We start from the raw sequence: 17,789 nt of genomic DNA, 5'->3' as shown, positions 1-17,789 counted from the left end.
TGAATGAAGCCTTAGACTCAATTTCGATCAAAAATTCCCATTAAACTGAAGCCAAATATTATCATTCGCTTTGTTTTGATTGACAGCACATGAATACAACCATATTTCAATCAATCAGATTATGGCAAGACATAGTGGAAGCAGGGATTGATATCTACAATAATAAATTACAATTGTATCTTAGCTATCAGTCAAAATCCACTTCCTTTGTGTATAGCATATTGAACAAATGGGTTGTCAACTATAGATCGATTATTCCTCTGGAAAAAAAATCATTATCCTTGTCAAAGTTTGTATTAGCAACAGCCAATTTGCATCTAACAAGACTACAATAATACTCCTTAGTATTTTTTTTAAAAGGTCATATATTCAATAGGTAAGTCCATTTAGTATGTTTTTTTTATAATACACTCTTTCTGCATCATGTTGAGCAAGTAGAGCAGTTTGGTCACCAATTCACAGAATGGACGTCCTTGAATTAGAAAGAGTTTGGAGAACGGCAACAAAATTAATAACGGGGTTGGAAGACCTCCATTATGAAGGATTACAAAGGTTGCATTTATTCGCTTTAGAGAAGAGAGAATTCTTTTTTGTAAAAGTGAACCCAGTGGCTGTACTTGATTATTTTTTACAAGCTTCCTCATTTTATTGAATGAGTCACATTTGGAAACTGTAAAATCTTGGATTTTTTTTGCAGTGGATGCCAAGCAATGTGACCACGGCATGTAAGCACCCTCGCTCCACAGTTATTAACCACTTCAAGTCTGGACACTTTTACCCCCTTCCTGTCCAGGCCAATTTTCAGAATTTCAGCTCTATCACACTTTGAATGACAATTACGCGGTCATACAACACTGTACCCATATAAATTATTTAGCATTTTTTTGAGACAGATAAAGTTTTATTTTGGTGGTATTTATTCGCCACTGGGATTTTTATTTTTTTTGCTATATAAATGAAAAAGTCCAAACATTTATAAAAAAACGTTGCAAATAAATATTTCATTATAAATCTTGGCCAAAATGTATTCAGTTATCTTTTTAGTAAAAACTAAAAAATAACCCAAATTAGTTTATAACCAAAAATTATAATTTAAAAAAAAATTTGTTTACATTTTTATTTTATTATTTTAGATTATTATTGATTTTTTTTTCTACATACTGTCACCCTAGCAGTACAGTGTCACCATGGTGACAATGTACTACTTGTGGGGGGTTATGAAGATTTTTTTTTTTTTTTACACTGATTGCTTTTACACCCATAAAGGCTGTAAAAGCAATCATTTCTCTTTCTCTCTGTCTGCATTCTTGCAGCCACTGAGAACTACTGTGTGAGCTGTGATTGGTCACAGCTTGTCACATGGTACAAGGCTGTTGTGAATAGCCTTGTACCATGTGACCTCTGTGATCATTCACAGATTTCACACGTAGTAAGCAATGATGTCAGAAGTGACATCTTGCTTACTACTTTGCATGTGATCACTGATTGGACAATCAGTGATCACATGATCGGAAACTCGTACAGAGGTCCCATCCGACGATCGGTGTTTCACTGTGTCCGGAGGACACAGCGGGCACCGGATTGCGGTGCTGTGCGTTCCCAGGGAGCGTACACAAGCAGGGTGCGGGGAGGCCGTTTATAAACATCATTCACAGATTTCACACGAAGTAAGCAATGATGTCAGAAGTGACATCTTGCTTACTACTCTGCATGTGATCACTGATTGGTCCCGTATGACAATCGGTGTTCCACTGTGTCTGGAGGACACAGCGGGCACCGCATCGCGGTGCTGCACGCTTATGAACGGCAACCCGCCCCTGGACTGCCACCGTCTGGCCGTTTATATATATCAGCTGGACGGCAAGTGGTTAATGCCCCCCCCAACTGCACGTCTTCGTCTACTTTCACACTGATCCTAGCAAAAAACACGTATGCGTTTTTATCGCATTTTTTACAGGACATTTTCCATTGAGCTCAATAGGGAGGTGTGTTTTTGGTGCTTTTTTTACCGCACCAAAAATGCAGCAAGCAGGATTTTTAAAAAAAACACACTTGACCTGCAACAGATCAGTTTGAAGGAATAGGAATACATGGTCACACGTTTTATCAGCTTGAAAGCAGCTTTAGCTTAGCCTTCCAGCTTTAAACTTTTTATTTTTATTTATAGGTTGTAATTTATAGGTATACATGTTTGTGTGCCTGTATATAAAATCAATACTCTGCAGTCTTAGTGAATTTTGTAGCTAGGCATAATGATGTTCAGAGTAGTATTTTCCTTATTTATGAATGATCAAAAATATAATGTCAGTTGATGCTAACGTGCCGAAAGAAAGCCTAAAAAGAAAACGAATGCCGTCACCACATTTAAGGATTGGTAAGCTGCAATATAATAAATGTTTGCTCTTGGGTTTAACACTGCTTTAATTTCATGCTAATTAGCAAATACAGTATAATGTCCTCTGTGTAGATTAGCCCTCATATCGCCGTGACTTCAGCAGTGAGATCTTGAATCCTGAGTTTCTGGGTTCACTTATCTGCCCAGGAAGATTAATATCTGTGTATCGGCAGATAAAAGAAGCACTGAGATTAAAGAGGCCGGGCTGGGAACTGTGTTGGGGAAACCTCCATGGAGTTTTGCAGAGTCTAATTTTGATCAGATGTTGTCATTGTCTAAATGGTATTCTGTTTGAGATGTCATATGAATCTACAATGTCTTTCCAGGCTCGACAAGTCCTAGACATGTTCCCGCAAGTACCATATCATCTAGTCTTGCAGGATTTGCAGATCACTCGCTCAGTGGAGATTACAACGGATAATATTTTAGAAGGACGGATCCAAGTGCCTTTTCCCACCCAGGTCAGTGTCTTGGTTAGAGGTGCTGTTCTACATTGTTTGTCCTAGCAGATATTTGAACTAACATTGCCCTAGTGTAATCCTATAAATACTTATCCCAGCTCTTCTAAGAAGTGCTCTTGTATTACAGAGGCCAGATGACCCTAGACCAGCTGCTGACAGCTCTCCAGATGCAAATGAGCAGGAAGATGACAGCAGTTCAGTGCAGGTAGTATGCTTGAGCTGAGCCTGGCTTTATATTGTGGGTACTCTTGTGCTCCCTATGGGGTTTTCTGTATGTAGTAATTTTATACACATGATTTTTGTAGCGACTTGCATGTTTGTTTAATACAGGTGTACCTCAGGTTACGAATGTTAAAAATGTGGCCAAAGAAGATACGGAATTGCGTAAGGTCTTTTGTCTTCATCATCTTAGCTCTGATGAGCTTTAAAAATAAATAAATAATTACCTGTAATTATAGATGACATATAAAGGTCTCTCATAAGAGGCAATTTCTATTTTAGGCTTTCTGGTCTCTTAGAGCCCATTCACACTGTAATGTGCACAACTATGTGTTTTGCCAGAAGCAATATACATTGCTTGTGCTGTAAGGTCCCATTTAATAGTTTTGATTGAGACCTCACAGGGTGGTGCCTGGAAATCCAGCATCTAGGATTTGCTCCTAACATGCTACTATGTGGTGTGGTAGTTTGAGGTCTTATAAAAAAAGAATACATTTTCATTTTTATATATGGACCTTGCCTGCTTCAAAGTATGAATGGACCCTTAACCTGTATGTGAGTGCACAGAGCTCTCTCGTCTGCCATGTCTGTTTCTCCATTTAAAGTGTTGTGTAAGTTTTGTATAGACTGTGAAAATGTTAGAAACCCTGTCAGATTTTTCCATTGGGGCAACCTGTACTATTGACAGCAATTTAAAAGGGGGCTTACCCTTGGTTGATGAAATCTTCTCTTACTTGCTGCTCTGTCTCAGGGAAAAGAAATCTTCCATACGATATACAAGAGATAAAAAAAAAACCTGACCTTAACTTTTCTATCATATGAAAATTAAGAAAAGCTTTACCTACCCTTTAACCACTTCCTGTCAGCCCACAGCCTTTAAACGATGGACGTCAGCCCGCATCAGAGGTTCCGGCGTGTACTCGGGAGCCCTGTGATCTGTGTGTCGCCCGGACACAGTGGATCATATTACTGCTGTGTCTGGGTGATCACATGGTTTTGTCCCATGTGATTGCTGTGTACATAACAGTGTCCTGATCACTGCCATACCTCATAACAGCGTCCTGATCACCGCCATACCACATACCAGCGTCCTGGTCACCGCCATACCCCATACCAGCGTCCTGGTCACCGCCATACCTCATAACAGCGTCCTGATCACCGCCATACCCCATACCAGCGTCCTGGTCACCGCCATACCCCATACCAGCGCCCTGATCACCGCCATACCCCATACCAGTGCCCTGATCACCGCCATACCCCATACCAGTGCCCTGATCACCGCCATACCCCATACCAGCGTCCTGGTCACCGCCATACCCCATACCAGCGTCCTGGTCACCGCCATACCTCATAACAGCGTCCTGATCACCGCCATACCCCATACCAGCGTCCTGGTCACCGCCATACCCCATACCAGCGCCCTGATCACCGCCATACCCCATACCAGTGCCCTGATCACCGCCATACCCCATACCAGTGCCCTGATCACCGCCATACCCCATACCAGTGCCCTGATCACCGCCATACCCCATACCAGCGTCCTGGTCACCGCCATACCCCATACCAGCGTCCTGGTCACTGCCATACCCCATACCAGCGTCCTGGTCACTGCCATACCCCATACCAGCGTCCTGGTCACCGCCATACCCCATACCAGCGTCCTGGTCACCGCCATGCCCCATACCAGCGTCCTGGTCACCGCCATGCCCCATACCAGCGTCCTGGTCACCGCCATACCCCATACCAGCGTCCTGGTCACCGCCATACCCCATACCAGCGTCCTGGTCACTGCCATACCCCATACCAGCGTCCTGGTCACTGCCATAACCCATACCAGCGTCCTGGTCACTGCCATACCCCATACCAGCGTCCTAATTACCACCATACTCCATACCAGCGCTCTGATCACCGCCATACCCCATACCAGTGCTCTGATCACCGCCATACCCCATACCAGTGCTCTGATCACCGCCATACCCCATACCAGTGTCCTGATCACCGCCATACCTCATAACAGCGTCCTGATCACCGCCATACCACATACCAGCGTCCTGGTCACCGCCATACCCCATACCAGCGTCCTGGTCACCGCCATACCTCATAACAGCGTCCTGATCACCGCCATACCCCATACCAGCGTCCTGGTCACCGCCATACCCCATACCAGTGCCCTGATCACCGCCATACCCCATACCAGCGTCCTGGTCACCGCCATACCCCATACCAGCGTCCTGGTCACTGCCATACCCCATACCAGCGTCCTGGTCACTGCCATACCCCATACCAGCGTCCTGGTCACCGCCATACCCCATACCAGCGTCCTGGTCACCGCCATGCCCCATACCAGCGTCCTGGTCACCGCCATGCCCCATACCAGCGTCCTGGTCACCGCCATACCCCATACCAGCGTCCTGGTCACCGCCATACCCCATACCAGCGTCCTGGTCACTGCCATACCCCATACCAGCGTCCTGGTCACTGCCATAACCCATACCAGCGTCCTGGTCACTGCCATACCCCATACCAGCGTCCTAATTACCACCATACTCCATACCAGCGCTCTGATCACCGCCATACCCCATACCAGTGCTCTGATCACCGCCATACCCCATACCAGTGCTCTGATCACCGCCATACCCCATACCAGTGTCCTGATCACCGCCATACCTCATAACAGCGTCCTGATCACCGCCATACCACATACCAGCGTCCTGGTCACCGCCATACCCCATACCAGCGCTCTGATCACCGCCATACCCCATACCAGTGCTCTGATCACCGCCATACCCCATACCAGTGCTCTGATCACCGCCATACCCCATACCAGTGCTCTGATCACCGCCATACCCCATACCAGTGTCCTGATCACCGCCATACCTCATAACAGCGTCCTGATCACCGCCATACCACATACCAGCGTCCTGGTCACCGCCATACCCCATACCAGCGCTCTGATCACCGCCATACCCCATACCAGTGCTCTGATCACCGCCATACCCCATACCAGTGCTCTGATCACCGCCATACCCCATACCAGTGTCCTGATCACCGCCATACCTCATAACAGCGTCCTGATCACCGCCATACCACATACCAGCGTCCTGGTCACCGCCATACCCCATACCAGCGCTCTGATCACCGCCATACCCCATACCAGTGCTCTGATCACCGCCATACCCCATACCAGTGTCCTGATCACTGCCATACCTCATAACAGCGTCCTGATCACCGCCATACCACATACCAGCGTCCTGGTCACCGCCATACCCCATACCAGCGTCCTGGTCACCGCCATACCCCATACCAGCGTCCTGGTCACCGCCATACCCCATACCAGCGTCCTGGTCACCGCCATGCCCCATACCAGCGTCCTGGTCACCGCCATACCCCATACCAGCGTCCTGGTCACCGCCATACCCCATACCAGCGTCCTGGTCACCGCCATACCCCATACCAGCGTCCTGGTCACCGCCATACCCCATACCAGCGTCCTGGTCACCGCCATACCCCATACCAGCGTCCTGGTCACTGCCATACCCCATACCAGCGTCCTGGTCACTGCCATACCCCATACCAGCGTCCTAATTACCACCATACTCCATACCAGCGCCCTGATCACCGCCATACCCCATACCAGTGCCCTGATCACCGCCATACCCCATACCAGCGTCCTGGTCACCGCCATACCTCATACTAGCGTCCTGGTCACCGCCATACCCCATACCAGCGTCCTGGTCACCGCCATGCCCCATACCAGCGTCCTGGTCACCGCCATACCCCATACCAGCGTCCTGGTCACCGCCATACCCCATACCAGCGTCCTGGTCACCGCCATACCCCATACCAGCGTCCTGGTCACCGCCATACCCCATACCAGCGTCCTGGTCACCGCCATACCCCATACCAGCGTCCTGGTCACCGGCATACCCCATACCAGCGTCCTGGTCACTGCCATACCCCATACCAGCGTCCTGGTCACTGCCATACCCCATACCAGCGTCCTGGTCACTGCCATACCCCATACCAGCGTCCTTGTCACCGCCATACCCCATACCAGCGTCCTGGTCACCGCCATACCCCATACCAGCGTCCTGGTCACCGCCATACCCCATACCAGCGTCCTGGTCACCGCCATGCCCCATACCAGCGTCCTGGTCACCGCCATACCCCATACCAGCGTCCTGGTCACCGCCATACCCCATACCAGCGTCCTGGTCACTGCCATACCCCATACCAGCGTCCTGGTCACCGCCATACCCCATACCAGTGTCCTGGTCACTGCCATACCCCATACCAGCGTCCTGGTCACTGCCATACCCCATACCAGCGTCCTGGTCACTGCCATACCCCATACCAGCGTCCTAATTACCACCATACTCCATACCAGCGCCCTGATCACCGCCATACCCCATACCAGTGCCCTGATCACCGCCATACCCCATACCAGCGTCCTGGTCACCGCCATACCCCATACCAGCGTCCTGGTCACCGCCATACCCCATACCAGCTTCCTGGTCACCGCCATGCCCCATACCAGCGTCCTGGTCACCGCCATACCCCATACCAGCGTCCTGGTCACCGCCATACCCCATACCAGCGTCCTGGTCACCGCCATACCCCATACCAGCGTCCTGGTCACCGCCATACCCCATACCAGCGTCCTGGTCACCGCCATACCCCATACCAGCGTCCTGGTCACTGCCATACCCCATACCAGCGTCCTAATTACCACCATACTCCATACCAGCGCCCTGATCACCGCCATACCCCATACCAGCGTCCTGGTCACTGCCATACCCCATACCAGCGTCCTGGTCACTGCCATACCCCATACCAGCGTCCTGGTCACTGCCATACCCCATACCAGCGTCCTGGTCACTGCCATACCCCATACCAGCGTCCTGGTCACTGCCATACCCCATACCAGCGTCCTGGTCACTGCCATACCCCATACCAGCATCCTAATTACCACCATACTCCATACCAGCGCCCTGATCACCGCCATACCCCATACCAGCGCCCTGATCACCGCCATACTCCATACCAGCGCCCTGATCACCGCCATACTCCATACTAGCGCCCTGATCACCGCCATACTCCATACCAGCGCCCTGATCACCGCCATACTCCATACCAGCGCCCTGATCACCGCCATACTCCATACCAGCGCCCTGATCACCGCCATACTCCATACCAGCGCCCTGATCACTGCCATACCCCATACCAGTGCCCTGAACACGGTCATACCCCATAACAACATCCTGATCACTGCCATACACCATACCAGCACCCTGATCACCGCCATACACCATACCAGCATCCTGATCAATATTCAGGTTTATATACCATAATTTGTAGACTATAACTTTCACACAGACTAAAAATTATACACTGTTTTGGGTTATTTTTTACCAAAAAATGTAGCAGAATACATTTTGGCCTAAATTTATGAAGAAAGCGCAAATTGTTGACACTGTATAAATCTTGTATTATAATAATATTTGGAAAATCTTATTAAAAAATGGAAAAAATTTTTTTTTTTTTTTAATTTTTGGTACTTTTTTTGTTTATAAAACAAAACATAAAAAAACCCAGTGGTATTTAAACACCACCAACTGAAAGTTCTATCTGTCGCAAAAAAAAAAAAGATTTCACCTGGTTACAGTCTTGCTTGCCTGAGTAATTGCCATTCATGGTGTGAGAGTGCTGAAAGCTGAAAATTGGCCTGGGCAGGAAGGGGGTGAAAAAGTCCGGACTTCAGGTGTTTAATGCGGATCTAAAATGCAAGGTACCCAGCTGCTGTATATATAAATTAATAAAAATTCTGTAAGTAAGGTAAGATTTTTTTATGATTTTATCCCCAAGTGTTTTGTTTTATTTAATGCAGTGTTTTGACAGCAGGGTTTAGGGGGAAGCCTCATAAATGGACCGTGAATGTTCGTGTATTTCTTGTTCTGCTTTTAAAAATAAGATTCATTTTTACATGTCTTTTCTCAGACTGAGCGAGTTCCTTTGAACCTTTCACCAACTGTGGAAGAGTTTGAAGATTTCAGTGAGGTGGACAGTCAGCCCATAGAGGCAGAAGATTTTGAGGCCAGAGGCAGCAGATTTTCCAAGTCTGCAGAGGAGAGGCAACGAATGCTGGTACAAAGAAAGGAAGATATGATGCAACTGGCAAGAAGGTAAAATAAAAAAAGGAAAAAAAAAATACGGGAGTGATGTAAGGCTACGTTCACATCCTAGCATATTGACTTGTGTTGTTTTGCATCTCACATGTTGACATGACAGCCCATTGACTTAAATAGGCTGCCTGTCGCATGAAAAACACACCAAAGAAGCTCAGGCACCTCATTTTGGCACTGAACCAAGCTCGTTTGGCAACATGCGGCTTTACACAAAGTCTGCCAAGATTCCAAGATGTGGAAGAGGAGATATTAAATCGTATCTAAACCCAGGCATTTTATATATTGCATCAGACTAGCCCTTCAATGTGGTGGCTTCATTATTATTTATTTTAGTTTTTTCTTTTTCTGTTTTTACCTGGTTATCCTGCAGAAAAACCTTTGTGGCTACGCTTTTTTTTTTTTCTGGATTTATGGAGGGAGCCAAGGGTATCAAAGGCTGGACCTCAAACATCTCTGCCTTTGTTCATCACTATTACATGGTGGATTGATAGTACTAGTTGGGCTGTTTGTGCTTTTTTTTTCATCTTACAGGAAGTGACAAGAACACTTCATTTCTGGCAAGATCATCAGGTATTTTATGTACTTGCTGCAAATGTTCCTAGGCTGAAAAGTAAAAACTAACACAGCAGGCACATTTGTGGACTGGTAAGCTGCAATATATTACATTTTTTCTATTTGGGTTTAAATACACTTCAAATGACTGGGCAGAAGGTAGGTTGTCGGCACAAAGGAATTGTTCAGCAGATGACTTATGATCTGTTTACCAAAATCTGCTTCAAGTATTTTGTCTAATGAAATTTGATTTGATGTTTGTTGTACTATTTTAAAGTAGAACTAAAGGCAAAACTTTTATTTTTTCATTTTGGATAGAATAAGGGCACATTATAACCCCTGTATGGTTTCTTTTTGCCATCTGTGTCCCATTGGGCAGATTTTCTTTCACTTCCTGTCCCATAGCCAATAAAGGAAGTGAGCAAAAATCCCTCTAAGGTGAGGGAATCCATGGATGTCCCCATTGGAAAATATCCTCACTATTATTGTTCTGGGGACAACCCAATTGGGATTTCTTTTCCTTATTTTTTTTTTTTTCTTCCCACTTTCGTTGATAATGGTAAAGAAGTCAAATAGAGAGGGTGACTCTCCTTTAACGGGAGCACAAACAGAGGTAAAAGTGACAGGTGCTGTAATCCCCCCACACACTATACAAAATGTAAATAAAACGTTTTGCCTTTAGTTGTGATTTGCTGGTTTTTTCATTGGGCAATCTCTCCCTTGAGGAAGGACAGAACAGTGCCATCTAGTGGAAGAGTCATATATTTGGAAGTGTCTGCAGTGCAGCTCATTAAAGCAGAACTAAACTCTCTAAGTCTAGGTTCACTATGCAGGTTACGTTTCATCCATTTCTGCAGTGATTTTTGCGGTTTTGCACTTGCGTTTTTGCAGCGTTTTGCGGTTTGTTTGTTTTTTACATTTTTTTAAATTTTTCTTGTCGCTAGGCAGATTTTAAACGCAAAACGCAGCAAAAACGCAATACATGCTTTTCTGCAGCGTTCCCATTAAAGTCTATAGAACCAAAAACGCAATGTTTCACGTGCAAAAAAGTCTCTGACCCTTTCCAAAAAACGCTCCGGGTGAATACACACCGGAGTGAACATGTCCCATAGGAAATCATGTTAAATGAACTGTGCTGCATTTCTGCAAAACACTGCAGAAAACGCTTAGGTGTGAACTTGGGGTTATCCATTGCAGCCAAGAATCCTACCAATTTAACCTTAAGCCTGGTACCCATGGTACCTTTTTTTTTTTTCGTTCAACCCATCAGGTCGAACGAAAAAAAAAAAAAACCTGAGGAACTCACTGTACTAACTATGCAATGTTAGTCCAGCTATCTCCCTGCTGTGCAACTGTGTTCTGATGGGGGGGACTGTACCTTCCCCCCCTCCCCTGCCAGAACACAGCTATTGGATGCCAATCGGCTGCTTTTTTTCATTTTTGTCTTTTTCAGAATGCCTGTTCGACAGAAGCTGAACAAAAGCTGCTGTTCACACAGGCCGAATGTCAGCTGGTTCAGTAGAAACCATGTGTACCAGGCTTTAGTTTGATCTGCAGATTCCGTGGTGTTGTACATGTGATCAGTTATGACACCAGCCATTTGATGTCTTGACAGTTCGGTTGAGAACACAAGCAATGATGACTGTTATTTACGTCATGACTTTCAATCCATCTATGGCAAGTTTAAGGGCAGGGTGTCAAGCAACATAACTCATGGTTGCTGGATTTAAGCAAAATGATTCATGTTGTTGTTTGTGGCCAGATCACTGCAAACGGCTTATATTTAACTGGAAGTTATAAAAAGGAAGCACAGCAGCATAGCACAGCAGTCTAATAATACAGTTGTTGTAGGGTGGGTGACAAAGACCTAAAAGTACCCAATGCAGACCCTCTATCATTGCACTCCCAAGGGTGATGACCCCAGATGTACCAAAGCGACCGTGTGTCATCGGCATGTCTCCGGGCTCTGCTCCATCCTCAAGTGGTAGCTGCGGAAGTGGTCTTCAGGTCTTTTAAATCCACTTGATACCAGCCTTTTAGTGACTGGATCATTTGCAGCAGGGTGCTTATTCTTTACAGTAAATAGTTTGTATTGTATTGGCCTTTTCTTGCTATGTACCATGCTATGGTTTAAGGGCTAGTTCACCCTAGATGTGGTGACTAGCATTTTTTTAGACTGGATAAATGCCTGTCCCTGGTGGGCATATAGAAAACAATGGTTTTCTGTGTGCCTTGTTCACACCATGATACCAGTATGATGTGCAATGCAGAAAAATGCAGGCGTGTTGCATTATCGTGCAGCAAACTGTAGGCCTAGTGTGTCACCATGCTGCTGTGTGAAGATATGAATGAAATGTCATTTTGTGCACTTCAAATAAGAGAAGAAGAAGCAAACAGCGCGCTGTGCTACAAATGTGCATCACACAGCCCTCCCACCACCCAGGAACACTGCATGGAAAAACTGACAGCTGCCTGCACACTAAAACCAAGCATAGTGGGCGGCTCTGTAGTGAGGTTAGTGCTAGGCCCTGTGTTATGAATTTTCTGTAAAATTTCCAGTTTTATTTATCCATTTCTTTGAGCTCTTGTAAAGGGAATTCTGTGTTTCTGAAAGATTGTTCGAGCACACAAAGATCTTTTGCAGTAATGTGTGTAAAAATGAGCACTTTACTGTTTTATTTATTTCAGGTAATTCTATAGCGCCGTCAATTTACGCAGCGCTTTACACACACACACATATATATATATATATATATATATATATATTGTACATTCACATCAGTCCCTAACCCTCAAGGGGTGTACAATCTAAGGTCCCTAACTCACATTCATACATACACATACTAGGGCCAATTTAGACAGGATCCAATTAACCTACCAGCATGTCTTTGGAGTGTGGGAGGAAACCAGAGTACCCAGAGGAAACCCACGCAGGCACAGGGAGAACATGCAAACTCCAAGCAGGTGGTACCGTGGCTGAGATTCGAACCAACGACCCTAGTACTGCCAGGCACAGGGAGAACATGCAAACTCCAGGCAGGTGGTACCATCGCTGAGATTCGAACCAACGACCCTAGTACTGCCAGGCGGAAATGCTAACTATTTAGCCACTATGCTGCCCATGTTTTAACATGTTTTTTGGTTCCATTTGACATTTTCATGTTGCATTTTGACTCTGTTATGCACATAGAGGATGATTTACTAAAGGCAAATAGACTGTGCACTTTGCAAGTGCAGTTTCACCTATCTTCCCAAGAGCTTACTGAATGTGGTGAAGCTCTGCTGATTTCCATCATTTAATCATGTGCAAGCAAAAATGTTTTTTTTTTATTTTTCTTTGCCCTTAATTGGGTATTCTTTACAAAGTGAAGCTTCAGCACATTCACTAAGCTTTGAGGAAAGTGGGTGCAGCTGCACTTGCAAAGTGCACAGTCCATTTGTCTTTAGTAAATCGTCTCCCCAGCTTTCCATTGTTTGATATGGGTTCCATTATAGGGGGCAGGTGGGTAGCGTTTTCTGCACTCAATACTGACTTTCTCCTCCTATGTCATTGTTATATACTGATGAAGCAGGAGACAACGGAGAGCTCATCAAATGCATATGATGGAAGTCATCCTGAAAGGCTATTGTAGCAGAAGGGAAATTGGATTTGAGCTACAAGGGATTATCTGATGCTTCTGCTTCTTTCCCTACAGGAGATATCTGAATCGAACTTCAGAAGATGAAGACATCCCTATGTCAGAACAAACTCTCTTCGTTGAGGGTATTTCTTCAGACTCTGTAAACATCCGCCGGCGTACACTGGCAGCTGCTGCCGAGCGCAGAATTCAGTTGCAGCGCCCCCCTCAATAACGACTAGATTGCACATGCCGTCTGACCTTGTATTTGTGCACGAGGTGCACGCACAGACTCATACTGACCCAGCACCTTGCTTATGAGCTGTTCCAGCTCAACAGACGCAGGTCTGCTTTTGTAATTTCTTTTTCTGGAAGCCCTTTGTGTTTAGAATGATCAGGACTGCTTTTGGGCTCTGGTGCACTAATGTGCATTTGGTGCTGACTCTTTCACTGGAAAACTAATGACCATTTCACAGCCTCAGAGGATTGGGGTCAACCCGTCCATATTTAGATGGAGGATGATGCCTCTGGTGACTATATATCCTGATAACACACATAGAAAGACCCAGATTCTTGTATTTTTACATATTTACTGAACAGAGACTAATATTTTACCAGTGTTTCTAACCAAGGACTATGTTCTCTTCATGGGTGTCCCATATCAATGCCATTTGTTTACTGCAAAATGTTTAGCCCTAAGGTGTCACATGCCACAATCCTAGAAAACAAAGCTTTACCTGTCCGTTCCATCCTCGCCAGGGTAGATGGCGTTCCAGACTTGTTCTGCGTGCATTTGTTCTGTTTACCAGTGTTTTAGTATTTTTGTATTTTATGAAAACATTTAAAGGACCAATAAACCTAAATATGTTATTTTATCTGAATTGCTGAAAATAGTCACTAAGGTAAAGTTTCTGTACCTGTTCAGAACTTCCCGCTGCTTTAAAGAGAAATTTGTTGGATACTCGGTGAGTGCTCATTTGTGAATCGTAGAGTTCAATTTTTGGTAACATTTACATATCCTTTGTGTTCCTGTGCAATTTCTGTGTGTTCACCTGCAGTGTGATTTTTTTTTTTTTTTTGTTTTTCATTCATTTGAATGAGCTGCAAATCACACTAGAACGCCACAGAGTAATGCATGCACCACAATTGAAAAACATGCCGCACCAAATCGTTCGGTACTGCTGTACCATGCAATCTGGTGCTCACAAACGCACTGTGATTGTGATGCCGTCAACAATGTATTGGCACCCACAGCAGATTGCAGAGGCAGTGTGTTTGAAATACACGCATGGAATGCGCCTTTCCCGTACAATGTTCTGGTGTGAACCGGCCCTGTGTGGATATGCCACCTAGACAGCATATGTTGTTGAATGTATGTTGAATGAGCGCAGTCAGAGTAATAAGGAGCAATTATTAGTCATTGTACTCCACCACTAAGTACGAAGCACAGCCTTTATATGTGATGGCAAAAAGGATTGCCCTATTGTTCAAAATCCATTAAAGTGGTATGGAACCCCAAAACCAAAAATGTAATATATTGCAGCTCACTCATCCTGAGATGTGGTGGCTGCATTAGTTTTCTTTGTGTGTTTCACCTGGTGATCTGCCCAGTAACACGCCTCCTGCATTAGTGAGACATAACTCTGAATGAATGTGCATGAGCAGGAGGCACAGCAGCATGGTCAGTCTGGGAGGAGGGGAGTGGTAATGTACTAGCAGATTGAAATACACTAACAAATTGAATCCAAACTCCAGCTCATACTTTATAATCAGTTGCAGCAAACAGCGTTTTTTTTTCCTTTTGGGATAAAAGTTTTACGGAAATAAAAGCTGATCACCTCTGTCAGTGTTTAGTGATTTATTTTATCTCATCCATGTAAACTGATGCATTCCACTGGAGAGGCTTGCTGGCTGGATCACAGGATGCAAATAGAAAAAAGAAAGCCTAAAAAGGAAACTAATGCAGCCATCCCATCTATGACTTGGTAAGCTGCAATATAATCAATGTGTGGTTTGTGGTTTAATATCACTTTAACAATTACATTTTTTTTACATGATTGGTATTTATTCATTTCAAAGCTTTAAACCCCAGGCAGATACAAATGAATGCAGGTCTATGTTAAAGCGGAGTTCCACTCACCTGTCAAAAAAAACGTCAGCAGCTACAAAAACTTTCCTGCTGACCTTTAAAAAAAACAGCCACTTACTGTCCCGCGGTGTCCCCCCCCGCAGCCCGTTTCACTGGTCGTCCTGTATTCCAGGAGACCGGCATCTCCAGTGTGGGCACCCGGCTGTGATAGCTTACTGTCCCTCGGTGTGTCCCTCTCAGCCTGTTTCACCGGTCGTCCTGTATTCCAGGAGGCCGGCATCTCCAGTGTGGGCACCCGACTGTGATAGCTTGCGGCTTTACAGCCAGATACCCACTGCGCATGCGTAAGTAGCGCTGCGCTTCATGAACGGTCCTGTAGTCTTCTGGGACCTGTCACGTGTCCCAAAAGACTACAGGGAGGACACCTTCCGCTTCCAATCACCTAGGCAATCGGACTGGAAATGGGAGCGGGTACTTTTCAATTCGGGTACCCGCATCCCCCCTGCCCCCCAAAGGTGCCAATCCTTAATGGGGAGCAGTCCTTTAAGCCCTTCCCCTTTTGGGTGGAGCTCCACTTTAATACACCATTTTTTTTCTATGCAAGCAGACTGTGTCCAGTTTTCACTTGGCGTTAGTCTGTTGTAATCTCTGTACAGTAGAGCTCAGACTAGGGAAGTGGGAGAGGAAGCACAAGGAGCCAATTAGTTGTGCTGAAGTGCTAACAATGGATTATATCCGATATTCTACTTCTAGGAGGAGAGAGCAGAGAGATGAGCTTCTTTGCGGTTTGTCCTTTCTCATCTGAATTATAGGCTGGGGAGGGACAATACCTGTCAGCGTTAGTTAGCTTTTCCAGATCTTTCGTTCTGCCAGACAGGACTGTGCTGTGCAGAGCTGTATAAACCTCAGGACTGCATAGACAGAAAACACAAACCAATGGGAAAAAAAACAGCTCTGTGTCTTTTTCCTTTAGTCTGGAGTCCAGCTTTAAGATGATTACTATAGCATTTAAAAACATCAATTAAATATTATAATTTCCTTTTATACCCCTAGTATCGTATGTTGACATAACAGAGACAGGAACTTGGCAATGTACAGCAATAAAATATCTCTCCTAGTCAGAATTCTAAAATATATTCAGTTCCGAGAAGCACCTGAAACTTAAACGTTCTGTGAAAACTTTAATCTGCAATTTTTCTTTTTTTTCTGGTGAACAGAATTGCTAGATTTACTGGTCCTTTAATGCAGTAGCTTTCATACTTCAAAGTGTCTGAAATGAGAAATGTCTGTGTTGCTCCGCAGCAACCTGATCCAAGTTCTCCATATCATTTCCCAGTAGAGGTTTGGATCTGGTTTTTGTGGGCCAGCAAGGACAGTACTTCTATTCAGACTGATAAATGGGGTGTACTGTGTACAGATGTCTAGTGTTGAGGAACGTGGCTCGTAGCAGAGTGAGATCTAGCTTTGTGTTGATTTTTCAGGACGTTAGTGATGAGGAGGGAATGTTCATGTCTTGCAGCTTTATACTAAAAATTGGGGTTCTGCTGTCATGGTGGATCCCTGCATGGCTTTCTGCATATTCTGCAAGCAATACTTTAACGTGGACTGCGATGTCCACAGAAATTCCTTCACTGAATTCTCCACCTCCTGCATGATTGCTTGCTGAGTGCAATACATTTGCCTGTTCCTGACTTAAGAAACATGTTTTTGTGTTGATTGGTAGACATTGTGCATAGTTTATTTGGACAGAATCACTGTTACAGGTGAAACTGGATCAGCATTTTCTCAGTTGATCTTCACATTATCTCACTGTACCTTCCGTTGTGACTGTGCAAATACTCTGCCTGTATTTGCACACATTTATATTGTATGACATGTTTGAGGGGGCTATGAGTGGGCTCCAGTAAACTTTTTTTTCTTTTTCTTTTCTTTCCTTTTTTTTTTTTTTTTTTTTTTTTATGCGCCATCAACACAGGATAATTTATGCCTTGTGATCTGGCTATTGCAAATGCTGGTTTTTATTCTAAAAAATAAACTTTTGATCAGTGTTAAACATCTTGGATAGTGATTGTCTTATCAATATGTTCACTTTCTGAAATTCTTCTCTCAAAGAACACCAAAACTTCTAATAAATATACCCTATATCAGGGGTGTCCAATCTGTAGCCCAAGAATGCGATGAGTGCGACCCAACACAAAATCTTAAACTTAATTAAAAATGTTGATTTTCTTTTTTTTAATTTTGTAACAATGCATTTACACTTCGTGAACT

General features: G+C 44.9%; 1 protein-coding gene across 1 annotated transcript in view; it reads left to right on the top strand.

Annotated features, from left to right (window-relative positions):
* AMFR (autocrine motility factor receptor) overlaps positions 1–17,575 on the top strand; it is a 71,933-nt gene extending 54,358 nt beyond the window's left edge. Inside the window, exons 11-14 of the mRNA XM_089661431.1 lie at positions 2,722–2,856; positions 2,984–3,061; positions 9,073–9,257; positions 13,508–17,575. Of these exons, the coding sequence (XP_089517557.1) occupies positions 2,722–2,856; positions 2,984–3,061; positions 9,073–9,257; positions 13,508–13,664 (555 nt within the window). The 3' untranslated portion in view covers positions 13,665–17,575. The remainder of the gene's footprint in view (positions 1–2,721; positions 2,857–2,983; positions 3,062–9,072; positions 9,258–13,507) is intronic.
* The last annotated feature ends 214 nt before the right edge of the window (positions 17,576–17,789 follow it).

The sequence above is a fragment of the Staurois parvus genome, unplaced genomic scaffold (genome assembly GCF_062004578.1).
Source record: "Staurois parvus isolate SC_StPar_1 unplaced genomic scaffold, SC_StPar_1.0 ptg001336l, whole genome shotgun sequence".
NCBI classification, from domain to species: domain Eukaryota; kingdom Metazoa; phylum Chordata; class Amphibia; order Anura; family Ranidae; genus Staurois; species Staurois parvus.
This window is presented reverse-complemented; position numbering and strand designations above follow the sequence as displayed.